At 40.0% G+C, this 19146-nt stretch overlaps 1 protein-coding gene across 1 annotated transcript in view; it reads left to right on the forward strand.

Annotated features, from left to right (window-relative positions):
• Positions 1–19146, forward strand: part of ADAMTSL3 (ADAMTS like 3) — a 368604-nt gene that overhangs the window by 248482 nt on the left and 100976 nt on the right. The window contains 1 exon segment of the mRNA XM_033852218.2: positions 9302–9431. Within this exon segment, the coding sequence (XP_033708109.2) occupies positions 9302–9431 (130 nt within the window).

Below are 19146 nucleotides of genomic sequence, written 5' to 3' on the forward strand. Positions count from 1 at the left end.
TTGACCTAATTAGGGAAGTCAGGGAAATCTTCCCTAAGAACAATTACACTCGAACTTAAATGTGAAAGGTGAGGAATTAATTAAGCGAAAGAGAGGTTGGAGATGGTGGTACAAAGAGAATTTCCAGCAGAAGAAAGATCGTGTGGAAGGGCCCTACATGGCGGGAGGGCACATGGGACATTCCAGGAGCTGAAGAAGTCGGGCACAGCTGGGGTACTGAGAAAGACGGAGTTTAATGTGAGATGATGCTAGAGAGGAATGCAGGGGCCAGACAGTTAAGGCCTTACCGGCCGTGTTGATTTGGGTCTTTATCCCAAGATCGATGAGAAGCAATTCAAGTCATTAAAGTTGGAGTTAATGATCAAATGTTTATTTATTTCAAAAAGGTTAGTCTGGTTGTATTGTAAAAAAGGGATTAGAAGGGTTCATAGCAGATGTAAGAGGGACCATCAAAGAAGATTTTGCTGGTCCAGGAAAGAGCTTGGGCTGGAGTGGTGATGATGATGGAGATGGAGTGAGCAGGTGACTTTGAGAGATGTTGAGAAGGGAAAAAGTCTGTCAGTGGAGTGGGCCAGTGGGAGTGAGGTGGCAGGTCTGAGTCCTAAGATTCTTTTCTGAGATGATGAGTGCCAACAGGCGGTCCAGTTTGGCAGAAAGAAATCATGACTTCAGTTTGGACATAATGATTTTAAAGTGCCTTTAGACTTCCAAATGGAGATGCTAAAGAGACAGTTGAATGTGTGAATCTGAAGCAAAGTGGCAAGATCTAGTCTGGAAATATACATTTACGAGTCATCTGTGTACCGAGAGAATTGAAGCCAGGGGCATGTATGCAAATCTTCAGGAAGAGAACACCTGTGAGCCGTGGGGAGGGTCTAAGAATGAGCTTTGAGGAAATTCAACATCCGATGGCTGGGTGGAGGATACTGAGCCACAAATGTCAATGCAATGAAGAGGTCAGCCAGATAGGAGCAAAACCAGGAGGGAGTGGTGTGGTGGGAACCGGAGTCGGCTGCGTTGAGGCCACTGAGAGGTGAAGTGAGGAAAACTGAGAATCAGCACCGGGTCCAGCAAGGGGAAGTCACTGAGGACTTACAGGGTCAGTTCCATGGAGTGGTGGAGACGAAGTCAGACTTGAAAGGACAGAGGAGAGTGATAGGTGATGAAATGGAAATGAATAGATTAGATTTTCTTGTGGCAAAACTTACGATAAAGAAAACAGAGAGAAGTAGAAGGCTAGAAGGCACAGTGGGTTAAGGGGGAGGTGTGTGAGTGTGCTGTCATTTAATGACAGAGAGCCTTGGGTACATTTAAAAGGCAAGGAGAGGGGAAATTGACAATAACACAATCATAGTAGGGGACTTTAACACCCCACTTTCACCAATGGACAGATCATCCAAAATGAAAATAAATAAGGAAACACAAGCTTTAAATGATACATTAAACAAGATGGACTTAATTGATATTTATAGGACATTCCATCCAAAAACAACAGAATACACTTTCTTCTCAAGTGCTCACGGAATATTCTTCAGGAGAGGTCATAGCTTGGGTCACAAATCAAGCCTTGGTAAATTTAACAAAATTGAAATTGTATCAAGTATCCTTTCTGACCACAGTGCTATGAGACTAGATGTCAATTACAGGAAACAATCTGTAAAATATACAAACACATGGAGGCTAAACAATACACTACTAAATAACCAAGAGATCACTGAAGAAATCAAAAAATACCTAGAAACAAATGACAATGAAAACACGATGACCCAAAACCTATGGGATGCAGCAAAAGCAGTTCTAAGAGGGAAGTTTATAGGAATACAATACTACCTCAAGAAACAAGAAAAATCTCAAATAAACAACCTAACCTTACACCTAAAGCAATTAGAGAAAGAACAAAACCCCCTCAAAGTTAGCAGAAAGAAAGAAATCATAAAAATCAGATCAGAAATAAAAAGAAATGAAGGAAATGATAGCAAATATCAATAAAACTAAAAGCTGGTTCTTTGAGAAGATAAACAAAATTAATAAACCATTAGCCAGGCTCATCAAGAAAAAAAGGGAGAAGACTCAAATCAACAGAATTAGGAATGGAAAAGGAAAAGTTGCAAATGACACTGCAGAAATACAAAGCATCATAAGAGACTATTACAAGCAACTATATGCCAATAAAATTGACAACCTGGAAGAAATGGACAAATTCTTAGAAAAGCACAATCTTCTGAGACTGAACCAGGAAGAAATAGAAAATATAAACAGACCAATCACAAGTACTGAAATTGAGACTGGAATTAAAAATCTTCCAACAAACAAAAGCCCAGGACCAGATGGTTTCACAGGCGAATTCTATCAAACATTTAGAGAAGAGCTAACACCTATCCTTCTCCAACTCTTCCAAAGTATAGCAGAGGGAGGAACACTCCCAAACTCGTTCTACGAGGCCACCATCACCCTGATACCAAAACCAGACAAAGATGTCACAAAGAAAGAAAACTACAGGCCAATATACTAATGAACATAGATGCAAAAGTCCTCAACAAAATACGAGCAAACAGAATCCAACAGTACATTAAAAGGATCATACAACATGATCAAGTGGGGTTTGTCCCAGGATTACAAGGATTCTTCAGTATGCGCAAATCAATGTGATACACCATATTAACAAACTGAAGGAGAAAACCCATATGATCATCTCAATAGATGCAGAAAAAGCCTTTGACAAAATTCAACACCAATTTATGATAAAAAACCCTCCAGAGGGCTTCCCTGGTGGCACAGTGGTTGAGAGTCCGCCTGCCGATGCAGGGGACACGGGTTCGTGCCCCCGTCCGGGAAGATCCCACATGCTGCGGAGTGGCTGGGCCCGTGAGCCGTGGCCGCTGAGCCTGCGCGTCCAGAGCCTGTGCTCCGCAACGGGAGAGTCCACAACAGTGAGATGCCCGCGTACTGCAAAAAAAAAAAAAAAAAAAACCCACCAGAAAGTAGGCATAGAGGGAACCAACCTCAACATAATAAAGGCTATATATGACAAACCCACAGCCAACATCGTCCTCAATGGTGAAAAACTAAACCATTTCCACTAAGATCAGGAACAAAACAAGGTTGTCCACTCTCACCACTATTATTCAACATAGTTTTGGAAGTTTTAGCCACAATAAAAGCAATCCAAATCAGAAAAGAAGAGGTAAAACTGTCACTGTTTGCAGATGACATGATACTATAAATAGAGAATCCTAAAGATGCTACCAGAAAACTACTAGAGCTAATCAATGAATTTGGTAAAGTAGCAGGATACAAAATTAATGCACAGAAATCTCTGGCATTCCTATACACTAATGATGAAAAATATGAAAGAGAAATTAAGGAAACACTCCCATTTACCATTGCAACAAAAAGAATAAAATACCTAGGAATAAACCTACCTAAGGAGACAAAAGACCTGTACTCAGAAAACTATAAGACACTGATGAAAGAAATTAAAGATGATACAAACAGATGGAGAGATATACCATGTTCTTGGATTGGAAGAATCACCATTGTGAAAATGACTATACTACCCAAAACAATCTACAGATTCAGTGCAATCCCTATCAAACTACCAATAGCATTTTTTACAGAACTAGAACAATAAATATCACAATTTGTGTGGAAACACAAAAGACCCCGAATAGCCAAGGCAATCTTGAGAAAGAAAAACAGAGCTGGAGGAATCAGGCTCCCTAACTTCAAACTATACCACAAAGCTACAATAATCAAGAAAGTATGGTACTGGCACAAAAACCAGAATATGGATCAGTGGAACAGGATAGAAAGCACAGAGATACACACATGCACGTATGGTCACCTTATCTTTGATAAAGGAGGGAAGAATATACAATGGAGAAAAGACAGCCTCCTCGATAAGTGGTGCTGGGAAAACTGGACAGCTACATGTAAAAGAATGAAATTAGAACACTCCCTAACACCATACACAAAAATAAGCTCAAAACGGATTAAAGACCCAAATGTAAGACCAGACACTATAAAACTCTTAGAGGAAAACATAGGCAGAACACTCTATGACATAAATCACAGCGTGATCCTTTTTGACCCACCTCCTAGAGAAAGGAAAATAAAAACAAAAAAAAACAAATGCGACCTAATGAAACTTCAAAGCTTTTGCATAGCAGAGGAAACCATAAACAAGACGAAAAGACAACACTTAGAATGGGAGAAAATATTTTCAAATGAAGGAACTGAGAAAGGTTTAATCTCCAAAATATATAAGCAGCTCATGCAGCTCAGTATCAAAAAGCAAACAACCCAATCCAAAAATGGGTAGAAGACCTAGATAGACATTTCTCCAAAGCAGACATACAGATTTCCAGAAAACATATGGAAGGATGCTCAACATCACTAATCATTAGAGAAATGCAAATCAAACTACAATGTGTCACCTCACATTGGCCAGAATGGCCATCACCAAAATATCTACAAACAATAAATGCTGGAGAGGGTGTGGAGAAAAGGGAACCCTCTTGCACTGTTGGTGGGAATGTAAACTGATACAGCCACTATGGAGAACAGTATGAAAGTTCCTTAAAAAACTAAAAATAGAACTACCATATGACCCAGTAATCCCACTACTGGGCATATACCCTGAGAAAACCATAATTCAAAAAGAGTCATGTACCACGATGTTCACTGCAGCTCTATTTACTATAGCCAGGACATGGAAGCAACCTAAGTGTCCATCGACAGATGAATGGATAAAGAAAATGTGGCACGTGTACAATGGAATATTACTCAGCCATAAAAAGAAATGCAACTGAGTTATTTGTAGTGAGGTGGATGGACCTAGAGTCTGTCATACAGAGTGAAGTAAGTCAGAAAGAGAAAAGCAAACACTGTATGCTACCACATATATATGGAATCTAAAAAAAAAAAAAATGGATCTGAAGAACCTAGGGGCAGGACAGGAATAAAGACACAGACGTAGAAAATGGACTTGAGGACATGGGGAGGGGGAAGGGTAAGCTGGGACAAAGTGAGAGAGTGGCATGGACATATACACACTACCAATTGAAAATAGATAGTGGGAAGCAGCCGCATCGCACAGGGAGATCAGCTTGGTGCTTTGTGACCACCTAGAGGGGTGGGATAGGGAGGGTGGGAGGGAGATGCAAGAGGGAGAGGATATGGGGATATATGTATACATATAGCTGATTCACTTTGTTATACGGCAGAAACTAACACAACATTGTAAAGCAATTATACTCCAATAAAGATGTTAAAAGTAAAATAAAATAAATAGACACATACAAAAAAAAGGCAAGGAGAAAGTTCCAGAATGAAAGCAAAAGGCAAAGTATCAAGAAATGTCCTAAGATGCCAGGGAGTGAAATTCATAGCCTGGTTGTGGAGCTCAGTCTTAAATAGTTGCAGGAGCAGCTCCTAATGGAAACTGGCAAGGGAAAGGCGAGGATGGATGTGAGGGTGGGTGGGTGTATCTGCTTGATCGCAGGAAGTTCCTATCTGGTTGTTTCTCTTTGAGTGTGTGTGAATATTTGTGTGTGAGTGATTTGGTATGTGAATGCCCAGTTGTTTGAGGTCACATGTAGTGTTCTTTTATTATACTTTTGACTTGATTACAATGTGCTAGTATTTCATTTAGGGTTTTCCATGCATGTATGAATGATATTGATGCATGTAGGTATCATCTGTTGAGCGTGGTGGAGAACAAGATGCCTTCCTCCAAATGGGAATGTAGGACTGCAAGCTGATTTGGCCCACTATGGGCTCATTTTAGCATACTTCCTAGGGAGATGTGTTCCCGACATGGTACATCAGCAATAGCTGTTTTGTTCTCTTCAAATCCCTTCAAATCATAACAGGCCTCTAGCTGTAGTTTCTTCCAGCTACTCTTGATATAACTGGTCACTTCCTTTCAGGCTCCAGTGATGTTTATGATGCCCTTCATAAGGCCAAATGGCTTTCAACAGTCCTTAATTTTTACCAGCTGTCTTCTCATCTGGCTCCTAAAAAGAACTCACCTATTTGGAGTGCTATAAAACTTGCATTTTCATACCAGAATGGCACTCCTCTGGGCCCATACCATATTATGGTTCTACTTTTTTTCATTACCTGGGAGCTTATAGCAGTAGTTATTCTATCATACTGGCTAATCAGCAGAAGGAAAAACCTATGCTAACTGTTCTTTTCAATATGGCCCTAGGCTTGCATCTGTCATATAGCATTGTATAAAGCAACACTATATGAAGTAGATCTGGGTTTTTTTTCTCTTATAGATTTTTATCATCAGTTTTATACTAGTTTTGTGAGATGACTTGGAGTTTTCCGTACCTTTTAATAATCTTAAATAGTTCATATCATAGAAGCTATCTGTTTTAAAAGTTTGGAAGAATTTGCATCTATAACTGTCTAAATTCAGTTCTTGCTTTTCCCTCTTGGGGGCAGGATTGAGGGGGGAGCACTGTGGCTGGATCATTAACATCATTTTCAAGTTTCCCCCCTGCTTATTGTTATATACAAGGTCTTAATTTTAAAGTGAATTTCATAATTTAGATTTTCTTGGAAAAAAGTCATCTATTTCATGATATTAAAACCATCATCAAGAGATGTTCATCTAGTCTCAGGTTGCTTTAAGACTTCCTCTTCTCTTTTTTTCTTGTCACAAATAATGTGTAACCTAGTCACTCTTTTTGACCTAGGAGTTTTATAGGAAATGACTTAAAAAATTCTAATGTTTGGATTGGGGGGTGGGTTAATTGTTTATTATTCATTTATAGTTGGACTCTATTATGGTCAAGAATGTTACTTGCATAATTTCTGGCTTGTGGAATTTAGTGCAGTTTTCTTTATAGACTCATATAGGATCAATTTTTGTTAATGTTCCACTGGTGCTTAAAAAGAGCATATTACGTTTGTTTCTAAGGGCCAAGGCTATTTGGTATTTTATCAACATAATTTTCTTATTCAAATCATTTTCCCACTTTGAAAAATAATTTGATATGTTAAATAGTGGGTGTCATCTTAAAGGTTCTGACTATAGATTTTTTTATTGCTCCAAGTATTTTTTACTGGGTGTGTGTGTGTGTGTGTCTGTGTGATGTTACTTGGCATGTTGAATTAGTCAAGATTTGTTTGCAAGAAATCCAACTCAAACTAACCTTAAACCAACAAAAGGGAATGTATTAGCTCATTTATTGGCTCTGCTTCCCATCATAGAGTCTGTGTTTTTACCCTTTAATTATGAATTCATTTCTTGATGTAGGCTTTGGGTATTTTTTTGCCAAAGAAAAAACAACCCTCTTAATATGACATTGTAGAAGTCAAATGTGAAGTGAAGGATGTTGCCTCATGCTACCAAAGGAATTTATTAGAAAACTTACATCGAAATTTCAACACTTGATTTATTTTATGACTTCTAAATGCATATTTGCGATTACTATCCACATTTTAAGTATAAGATGAAGTAAACTTATTTTTATAATTTTTACTTTTGAGGATAAAGGTTAACTCAATCCTCTTGAAGTGAAAAGTGGTGAAGTCATATTGTAGGCCCAGTACGTGGGAAGGGACATATTCTCATGGCCGTCTTTGGAAAATGCATTCTACCTCAATAAGTATCCTAAATCGCCTCTTAAACTTCTATATTTTTTGAGTAAAGTTGCTTTAAGACCCAAAGATTTGTCACAAATGTTGTGAAATTCCATCAAAATGGTTAAAATGAGATAACTTTGGTGCTTTCAGACTCACCCCCTCAGTCTCCAGAAAACATTTCAAAATAGTCTCTAAGTGTAGTTTCTAAATAATTTTGATTACAAATTAAAATATATGTGAAAGACAACTGAATTTTTCTCAGATTAAAAAGAAATGAAACCTGCTAGAAAATGAACATCTGTAAAGTCACTAAGAAAGTTTGACATTTGCTGGTGAGAACCCAAGGTGTGATGTTGTAGCAGTGTCTCCTTGTATTTCAGGTTAGCCACTGTTTATTTAAAAAAAGAAAAAGGTTCATGGAAGATGCATGGAGATTTAAGACTGCATCCTGCCATGGATGAGAGCATAAGATTACAACCGAAGAAAGCAAAAGAAAATTTAGTGAAAAGAACTGAACATCTCAAATACATATTTTATATATACTTTTGGCCTGTACTGCATTCTGCGAAATATTGTAAAATGGTTGAATTGAAACATGGCATTTGGAAAAAGAACCACAATCTTATAACATAATGGAACACACATTTTTGCATGAAACTGAATACATTTGCGTATTTCAAATAGCATAGTCAGTCGCTATTACAATTTTCATTTGATTTTTTCATCAAAAGTTTCATTTATATTTTGTTCAGTTCTGATTTTCCAATTTTTTTTTTTGTCTCAACAAAAAAAGAAGAGTGGTTGAGACATGGGCTTTGGGGTCAGACAGACCTGTCTAGCCTCAAAGGAAAAATGTGCCTGTGAAAGTTCATATTTGAACAGGGAAGCTGGTTGGCTGTATTGCATTTTGGAATCCCTCGGGTACAAAAGAAAGACCACTGAATTCGGAAGCAGGAAATCTGATTTTCAGTTTTGAATCTACCACTCTTTTGCGGTCTTCATTTCTCTCTCAACTGTTTCCTTATGATTAAATTAATAAAATGGAGATAATGATACCATTCTTTTGACCTCACGAGATTATGGTGGGCTCAAATAGTGTATTTGAAAGCACTTCGTACACTGCAAATCACTTTCCCAATGGGAGGCATTGCTGTTGTTTTTGCTAGTAATAGAAATATTACTAATGATAGTATTTAGTGAACAGGAACTCCAACTCTAATGAAAATTTTAATAAGGGTTATACACCAAATTTAGCACATATTCAATGATATAAAGCAAGTGTTATTCTTTAGGAGCTGATATGAAAATTCCTCTCAGGGAAATTATTGTATATGTTTGGAAGGAACACTGATGATTCATTTGAGGGAACTCCTAGCTTTGAGTATATTTGGAACGCAGGTCAGTCTGAAGGTGCATGGGGAATCGGGATGCTCCTTAATGTCTTAACGTGAGTATATTTGGGGGAGGGACAGTAGAGGGACTGAGTTTAAAAGGTGATGGAGAGAATATAAAAGACTGGGAGACTTTGCACAATGCAAAGTCGTTTGCTCCACGTGTACCCTGAAATGCAGCCTGCAGCTACGTAATATGGTCAAAAGGGCAGTAGCTTAAGAACGAGAAGTCTCAAGACCCTGTTTTCTTTTTTCCGCACAATGAGTTATTCTAAGTCATTTGCACTTTTTCTCTTTCCAACCTCCAGGCTATCAAGAAGCCATTGCAGTGTGCTTACACATCCAGACCCAGCAGATGGTCAACGACTCCTTGTGTGATACGGTCCACCGTCCTCCAGCAATGAGTCAGGCTTGTAACACGGAACCCTGCCCACCCAGGTATGTGCTGTCTCATGCTCCCAGGACACACAGTCTGAATGTTTCTCTGCAAGGGAGGGTAACACCCTCCCTTGCAGAGAAACACGTGTGTGCATTGAGACTGGCGGATCCACCCAAAGTAGATCAGCCTGGCCTACATCGGAGTTCTCCCTTCTCTGTTCGAGTTATGCCCCAGCCAAATTCTTGCTAAGATGCACAGATACTGCCAGGTTCAGCAGGAAACCCCTTTAGTCTGACTTTTGTTTGCATCAAACATGAATGAACATGAACTGGCCTGCTGCTGACAAAACCATGAGGTCAGCAGTTTTGTCCTGTCTCCTGTCTGTCTCCTCAAGAACATTTCTGTGCCCAAAGCCACATCCAAGAGCACAGGATCTGAGGTCGGGTTGGCACTGGTACACAGTAGGTGCTCAATCCATATTTGTTGAATGACTGAGTGATCTCCTGTTTGTTACCTAGAACTCACACCAGTGTGTTCTTACCTTCCCACGATTTACCATAGATCTCAGATTATGGGGTGTAATGTTACAGGCCCCAAAGGGTAGGCGAGGTTGACTTATTTTTGGTCTCCAAGTTTGAACTTAAAAGTTAATCTGCTTCCTTTCACAAGTCCTTTTAAGATCCTGGGGAATTTTATCAGAAGGAAGGGTAGGTTTTCCCCCTGTTCCTCTATCCCTGCGTGTTGCTGGCAACAGAGGATTATAACTCAGCATCACTGGTCTCTCACACAAGACCTTCCAAAATCCAGGCCCCATTTTTTTCTCTTCTCTATCCTTTACCTTTATGATCTTGACCACTCTTCTGTGATAAATTTAAAACCAAGAATTTAAAGCCCATTCCCAATCACCTCCTCTCTCTTATTGCCAGATTCTCTTTCCTGCCTCTTAGTAATTATATCACCCATCTGATGAGGTACCTGTATTCACTAAAGGTGAGTTTAGTTATGTCTAGGACCCTAAGTAATTGAGGAAGTTTGTGTCCCGTGCCATACGGGAGTAAGGGTAGGTTTTTATGTTTATTCAGGAAATAAGTTGTGCTTCTGGAATTCTCTTGATCTTTCTGATTTTTGATTCCATGAGATGTGTTGGCTATGAGGCAGAAACTCCTGCCTTCCTGGTCTGAAGTGGTGAGGGTGAGGATCAAATAAGTCAGGGCATCCTGGAGATCCAGTCTTATGTATCCCACAGATGGGCCCTTTCCTTGTGGGTCTTGCTCTCTAACCTGCAGAGTCTTGGGAAGAGGCCAGCTCAATGCATGCTTCATCCCTGGGGAGACCACACCTGCAGTGAGCCAGGCACAGGGTTTTATCTAGCCGTATTTCTTTTTAAAAAAATTTTTATTGCAGTATAGTTGCTTTACAGTGTTGTGTTAGTTTCTGCTGTACAGCAAAATGAATCAGCTATACGTATACATATATATCCCCTCCTTTTTGGATTTCCTTCCCATTTAGGTCACCACAGAGCATTGAGTAGAGTTCCCTGTGCTATACAGTAGGTTCTCATTAGGACATGGAAGCAATCTAAATGTCCATCAACAGAGGAATGGATAAAGATGTGGTCCATTGCAATATTTCTGACTTAAGTTGTTGGCTAAGGAAATACGGGGAACTTCTTGACTTGCGTTAGAACCGTCTTGCTGTGCTCAGCTGAGAGGAGGCAGTAAAGACCTACAAACGTACTTTGGAGAGCAAGACCCAGAAACAGCATAGGGAAATCTTCTTTCCTGGACATCTCATTTCCACCCCCAGGTTTCTGAATTCCAGAGTCATCCGTACCAGAACACTAACAGAAAATTGCAGAAGAGACAATACAGTAAGACTATTAGGATCTAACTGGGTGTCAGGATGCCCACTTTGTCAAGTCTGTCCGGAGCTGTCCAAGAACATCAAGTATATGGGAGGTGGTGCTGAGGCTATATCCAATTGGAACGTCCCTTTCATCTTTTTTTTTTTTTGTAACACCTTTATTGGAGTATAATTGATTTACAATGGTGTCTTAGTTTCGCTTTATAACAAAGGGAATCAGTTACACATATATCTCCATATCACTTCCCTCTTGGGTCTCCCTCCCTCCCACCCGCCCTATCCCACCCCTCTAGGTGGTCACAAAACACCGAGCTGATCTCCCTGTGCTATGGGGCTGCTTCCCACTAGCTATCTATTTTACATTTGGTAGTGTATATATGTCCATGCCACTCTTTCACTTAGTCCCAACTTACCCTTCCTCCTCCCCGTGTCCTCAAGCCCATTCTCTAGTAGGTCTGCGTCTTTATTCCCATCTTGCCCCTAGGTTCTTCATGACCCTTTATTTATTTATTTATTTTAGATTCCATATATATTTGTTAGCATACGGTATTTTTCTCTTTCTGACTTACTCACTCTGTATGACAGACTCTAGGTCCATCCACCTCACTACAAATAACTCAGTTTCGCTTCTTTTTATGGATGAGTAATATTCCATTGTATATATGTGCCACATCTTCTTTATCCATTCATCTGTCGATGGACACTTAGGTTGCTTCCGTGTCCTGGCTGTTGTAAATAGAGCTGCAGTGAACATTGTGGTACATGACTCTTTTTGAATTATGATTTTCTCAGGGTATATGCCCAGTAGTGGGATTGCTGGGTGGTATGGTAGTTCTATTTTTAGTTATTTAAGAAACCTCCATATTGTTCTCCATAGTGGCTGTACCAATTTACATTCCCACCAACAGTGCAAGAGGGTTCCCTTTTCTCCACACCCTCTCCAGCATTTATTGTTTGTAGATGTTGTGACAATGGCCATTCTGACCGGTGTGCGATGATACCTCATTGTAGTTTTGATTTGCATTTCTCTAATGATTAATGATGTTGAGCATTCTTTCATGTGTTTGTTGGAAATCTGTATATCTGCTTTGGAGAAATGTCTATTTAGGTCTTCTGCCCATTTTTGGATTGGGTTGTTTGTTTTTTTGATATTGAGCTGCATGAGCTGCTTGTAAATTTTGGAGATTAATCCTTTGTCAGTTGCTTCATTTGCAAATATTTTCTCCCATTCTGAGGGTTGTCTTCTCGTCTTGTTTATGGTTTCCTTTGCTGTGCAAAAGCTTTGAAGTTTCATTACGTCCCATTTTGTTTGTTTGTTTTTATTTCCATTTCTCTAAGAGGTGGGTCAAAAAGGATCTTGCTGTGATTTGTGTGATAAAGTGTTCTGCCTATGTTTTCCTTTAAGAGTTTGATAGTGTCTGGCCTTACATTTAAGACTTTAATCCATTTTTTTTTTTCATGGTACGCGGGCCTCTCACTGCTGTGGCCTCTCCTGTTGTGGAGCCCAGGCTCCAGACGCACAGACTCAGCGGCCGTGGCTCACGGGCGCAGCCGCTCCACAGCATGTGGGATCTTCCCAGACCGAGGCACGAACCCGTGACCCCTGCATCGGCAGGCGGACTCTCAACCACTGCGCCACCAGGGAAGCCCTTTAATCCATTTTGAGTTTATTTTTGTGTATGGTGTTAGGGAGTGTTCTAATTTCATTCTTTTCCATGTAGGTGTCCAGTTTTCCCAGCACCACTTACTGAAGAGGCTGTCTTTTCTCCACTGTATATTCTTCCCTCCTTTATCAAAAATAAGGTGACCATATATGTGTGGGTTTATTTCTGGGCTTTCTATCCTGTTCCATTAATCTATATTTCTGTTTTTGTGCCAGTACCATACTGTCTGGATCATTGTAGCTTTGTAGTATTGTCTGTAGTCAGGGAGCCTGATTTCTCCAGCTCCATTTTTCTTTCTCAAGATTGCTTTGGCTCTTCGGGGTCTTTTGTGTTTCCATACAAATTGTGATATTTTTTGTTCTAGTTCTGTGAAAAATGCCAGTGGTAGTTTGACAGGGATGCATTGAATCTGTAGATTGCTTTGGGTATTAGAGTCATTTTCACAATGTTGATTCTTCCAATCCAAGAACATGTTATATCTCTCTATTTATATCATCTTTAATTTCTTTCATCAGTTTCTTATAATTTTCTGCATACAGGTCTTTTGTCTCCTTAGGTAGGTTTATTCGTAGGTATTTTATTCTTTTTGTTGCAATGGTAAATGGGAGAGTTTTCTTGATTTCACTTTCAGATTTTTCATCATTAGTATATAGGAATGCAGAAGATTTCTTTGCATTAATTTTGTATCCTGCTACTTTACCAAATTCATTGATTGGCTCTAGTAGTTTTCTGGTAGCTTATTTAGGATTCTCTATGTATAGTATCATGTCATCTGCAAACAGTGACAGCTTTACTTCTTCTTTTCCAGTTTGGATTCCTTTTATTTCTTTTTCTTCTCTGATTGCTGTGGCTAAAACTTCCAAAACTATGTTGAATAAGAGTGGTGAGAGTGGGCAACCTTGTCTCGTTCCTGATCTTAGTGCAAATGCTTTCAGTTTTTCACCATTGAGGACGTTGTCGGCTGTGGGTTTGTCATATGTGCCCTTTATTCTGTTGAGGTAAGTTCCCTCTATGCCTACTTTCTGGAGGGTTTTTATCATAAATGGGTGTTGAATTTTGTCGAAAGCTTTCTCTGCATCTACTGAGATGATCATATGGTTTTTCTCCTTCAATTTGTTAATATGGTGTATCACATTGATTGATTTGCATATATTGAAGAATCCTTGCATTCGTGGGATAAACCCCACTTGATCATGGTGTATGATCCGTTTAATATGCTGTTGGTTTCTGTTTGTTAGTATTTTGTTGAGGATTTTTGCATCTATGTTCATCAGTGATATTGGCCTGTAGTTTTCTTTCTTTGTGACATCTTTGTCTGGTTTTGGTATCAGGGTGATGGTGGCCTAGTAGAATGAGATTGGGAGTGTTCCTCCCTCTGCTATATTTTTGAAGAGGTTGAGAAGGATAGGTGTTAGCTCTTCTCTAAGTGTTTGATAGAATTCGCCTGTGAAGCCATCTGGTCCTGGGCTTTTGTCTGTTGGAAGATTTTTAATCACAGTTTCAATTTCAGTGCTTGTGATTGGTCTGTTCATATTTTCTCTTTCTTCCTGGTTTAGTCTTAGAAGGTTGTGCATTTCTAAGAATTTGTCCATCTTTCCAGGCTGTCCATTTTATTGGCATATAGTTGCTTGTAGTAATCTCTCATGATACTTTGTATTTCTGCAGTGTCAGTTGTTACTTGTCCTTTTTCATTTCTAATTCTATTGGTTTGAGTCTTCTCCCTTTTTTTCTTGATGAGTCTCGCTAATGGTTTATTAATTTTGTTTATCTTTTCAAAGAACCAGCTTTTAGTTTTATTGATCTTTGCTATCGTTTCCTTCATTTCTTTTTCATTTATTTCTGATCTGATCTTTATGATTTATTTCCTTCTGCTAACTTGGGATTTTTTTGGTTCTTCTTTCTGTAATTGTGTTAGGTGTAAAGTTAGTTTATTTGAGATGTTTCTTGTATTTTAAGGTAGGATTGTGTTGCTATAAACTTCCCTCTTAGAACTGCTTTTGCTGCATCCCACAGGTTTTGGGTCATCGTGTTTTCATTGTCATTTGTTTCTAGGTATTTTTTGATTTCCTCTTTGATTTCTTCAGTGATCTCTTGATTATGAAGTAGTGTATTTTTTAGCCTCCATGTGTTTGTATTTTTTACAGATTTTTTTTTTACTGTAATTGACATCTAGTCTCATAGCATTGTGGTCAGAAAAGATACTTGATACTATTTCAATTTTCTTAAATTTACCACGGCTTGATTTGTGACCCAAGATATGATGTATCCTGGAGAATGTTCCATGAGCATTTGAGAAGAAAGTGTATTCTGTTGTTTTTGGATGGAATGTCCTATAAATATCAATTAAATCCATCTTGTTTAATGTATCATTTAAAGCTTGTGTTTCCTTTTTTATTTTCATTTTGGATGATCTGTCTATTGGTGTGAGTGGAGTATTAAAGTCCCCTACTATGATTGTGTTACTGTGGATTTCCCCATTTATGGCTCTTAGTATTTCCCTTATGTATTGAGGTGCTCCTATGTTGGGTGCATAAATATTTACAATTGTTATATCTTCTTCATGGATTGATCACTTGATCATTATGTAGTGTCCTTCTTTGTCTCTTGTAATAGTCTTTATTTTAAAGTCTATTTTGTCTGATATGAGAACTGCTATTCCAGCTTTTTTTTGATTTCTTTCTTTTGATTTGCACAGAATATCCTTTTTCATCCCCTCACTTTCAGTCTGTATGTTTCCCTAGGTCTGAAGTGGGTCTCTTGTAGACAACATATATATGGGTCTTTTTTTTGTATCCATTCCTCCTTCCTGCCTAGAGAATTTCCTTTAGCATTTGTTATAAAGCTGATTTGGTGGTGCTGAATTCTCTTAGCTTTTGCTTGTCTGTAAAGGTTTTAATTTCTCTGTCAAATCTGAATGAGATCTTTGCTGGGTAGAGTAATCTTAGTTGTAGGTTTTTCCCTTTCATCACATTAAATATGTCCTGCCACTCCCTTCTGGCTTGCAGAGTTTCTGCTGAAAGATCTGCTGTTAACCTTATGGGGATTCCATTGTATATTATTTGCTGTTTTTCCCTTGCTGCTTTTAATATTTTTTCTTTGTAGTTAATTTTTGATAGTTTGATTAATATGTGTCTTGGTGTGTTTCTCCTTGGATTTATCCTATTTGGGACTCTCTGCGCTTCCTGGACTTGATTAACTATTTCCTTTCCCATATTAGGGAAGTTTTCAACTATAATCTCTTCAAATATTTTCTCAGTCCCTTCCTTTTTCTCTTCTTCTTCTGGGACCCCTATAATTCAAATGTTGGTGCATTTAATGTTGTCCCAGAGGTCTCTGAGACTGTCCTCAATTCTTTTCATTCTTTTTTCTTTATTCTGCTCTGCATTAGTTTTTTCCACTATTTTATCCTCCAGGGCACTTATCCATTCTTCTGCCTCAGTTATTCTGCTATTGATCCCTTCTAGAGAATTTTTAATTTCATTTATTGTGTTGGTTTTCATTGTTTGTTTGCTCTTCAGTTCTTCTAAGTCCTTGTTAAGCGTTTCTTGTATTTTCTCCATTCTATTTCCAAGATTTTGGATCACCTTCACTATTGTTATTCTGAATTCTTTTTCAGGTAGACTGCCTATTTCCTCTTCAGTTTTTAGGTCTGATGGGTTTTTACCTTGCTCCTTCATCTGCTGTATGTTTCTCTGTCTTCTCATTTTGTTTATCTTACTGTGTTTCGGGTCTCCTTTTTGCAGGCTGAAGGTTCGTAGTTCCTGTTGTTTTTAGTGTCTGTCCCCAGTGGCTAAGGTTGGTTCAGTGGGTTGTGTAGGCTTCCTGGTGGAGGGGACTAGTGCCTGTGTTCTGGTGGATGAGGCTGGATCTTGTCTTTCTGGTGGGCAGGTCCACGTCTGGTGGTGTGTTTTGGGGTGTCTGTGACTTTATTATGATTTTAGGCAGCCCGTCTGCTAATGGGTGGGCTTGTGTTCCTGTCTTGCCAGTTGTTTCACATAGGGTGTCCAGCACTGTAGCTTTCTGGTCGTTGAGTGGAGCTGGGTCTTGGCGCTGAGATGGAGGTCTCTAGGAGATTTTCGTTGTTGGTATTATGTGGAGCTGGGAGTTCTCTGGTAGACCAATGTCCTGAAGTTGGCTCTCCCACCTCAGAGGCACAGCCCTGATGCCTGGCTGGAGCACCAAGAACCTGTCATCCGCATGGCTAAGAATAAAAGGGAGAAAGAAAGAGAGAAAGAGAGAAGGAGAGAAAGGGAGGAAGGGAGGAAGGAAGAGATAAAAATAAAATAAAATGAAATAAAATAGTTATTAAAATAAAAAATAATTATTTTTTAAAAATTTAAAAAGTAATAAAAATAAAGAAAGGAAGAAGAGAGCAACCATACCAAAAAGCAAATCCACCAATGATAACAAGCACTAAAAACTATACTAAAAGTGAAAACAAAAAAGAAACAAACAAAAAAAACCCCAGACAGATAGAACCCTGGGACAAATGGTGGAAGCAAAGCTATACAGACAAAATCTCACACAGAAGCATACACATACACACTCACAAAAAGAGGAAAAGGGGAAAAAATCATAAACCTTGCTCTCAAAGTCCACCTCCTCAATTTGGGATGATCTGCTGTCTATTCATGTATTCCACAGGTGCAGGGTTCATCAAGTTGATTGTGGAGCTTTAATCTGCTGCTCCTGAGGCTGCTGGGAGAGATTTCCCTTTCTCTTCTTTGTTCTCACAGCTCTGGGGCTCAGCTTTGGATTTGGACCCGCCTTTGCATGTAGGTCGCCTGAGGGCATCTGTTCTTCGCCCAGACAGGATGGGGTTAATGGAGCAGCTGATTCGGGGGCTGTGGCTCACTCAGGCCAGGGGGAGGGAGGGGTACGGAGTGCGGGGCGGGCCTGCGGCGGAAGGGGCCGGCGTGACATTGCACCAGCCTGAGGTGTGCCGTGCGTTCTCGCAGGGAAGTTGTCCCTGGAGCACAGGACCCTGGCAGTGGCTGGCAGCACAGGCTCCCGGGAGGGGAGGTGTGGAGACTGACCTGTGCTTGCTCACAGGCTTCTTGGTGGTGGCAGCAGTAGCCATAGCATCTCATGCCCGTCTCTGGGGTCCACGTTGATAGGCGCGAATCACGCTCGTCTCTGGAGCTCCTTTAAGCGGCGCTCTTAATTCTGTCTCCTCGAGCACCAGGAAACAAAGAGGCAAGAAAAAGTGCCTTGCCTCTTCGGCAGCTCCAGACCTTTTCCTGGACTCCCTCCCGGTTAGCTGTGGTGCACTAGCTCCCTTCAGGCTGTGTTCACACCACCAACCCCAGTCCTCTCCCTGGGATCTGACCTCCAAAGCCGGAGCCTCAGCTCCCAGTCCCACCCGTCTCAGCGGCTGAGCAGACAAGACTCTCGGGCTGGTGAGTGCTGGTTGGCACCCATCCTCTGTGCAAGAATCTCTCCGCTTTGCCCACCGCATCCATGTGGCTGTGCTCTCCTCCGTGGCTCCGAAGCTTCCCGCTCCGCCACCCACAGTGTCCGCCCACGAAGGGGCTTCCTAGTGTGTGGAAACCTTTCCTCCTTCACAGCTCCCTCCCCAAGATGCAGGTCCCGTCCCTATTCTTTTGTCTCTGTTTATTCTTTTTTCTTTTACCCTACCCAGGTACGTGGGGAGTTTCTTGCCTTTTGGGAGGTCTGAGGTCTTCTGCCAGCATTCAGTAGGTGTTTGGTAGGAGTTGTTCCACATGTAGATGTATTTCTGATATATTTGTGGGGAGGAAGGTGATCTCCGCGTCTTACTCTTCCGCCGTCTAGAAGCCTGCTCCCTTTCATCTTTAGGGAAATTGCACTCATGTTAAGTATTAAAAACCTTAGTAATCCAAATTACTTATCTTAGGTTTCTCAGTTTTTTCTTATTTTAATATTGGAACCAATGATTCAGATATTTTTGGAAAAGCCGGAGTTTCTGTTTTCCTCCCCTGCCCCATCCCTCCTCTGAGGCCCTGTAAGATGGAGACTACCCATGTGAACTGGGGTAAGAGACAAGGGGAAATACAGGAGGTGAAAAACATAGTTTAATATCTCAACATATTTTCCCACGAAATTGGAATCATGCTCTATGTGATTTTGTAAACTGGTTCTTTAAACTTGAGTCTTGGAATGGGGTAGAAGGAAGAGTTAAGCAAACAGAAACATAAATAAGTATATTACTTAAATTATAATAAATGCTATAAAGAAACAGAAAGGTCTCAGGAACAAGAGTAACGTG

Source organism: Tursiops truncatus, chromosome 2 (genome assembly GCF_011762595.2).
Source record: "Tursiops truncatus isolate mTurTru1 chromosome 2, mTurTru1.mat.Y, whole genome shotgun sequence".
NCBI classification, from domain to species: domain Eukaryota; kingdom Metazoa; phylum Chordata; class Mammalia; order Artiodactyla; family Delphinidae; genus Tursiops; species Tursiops truncatus.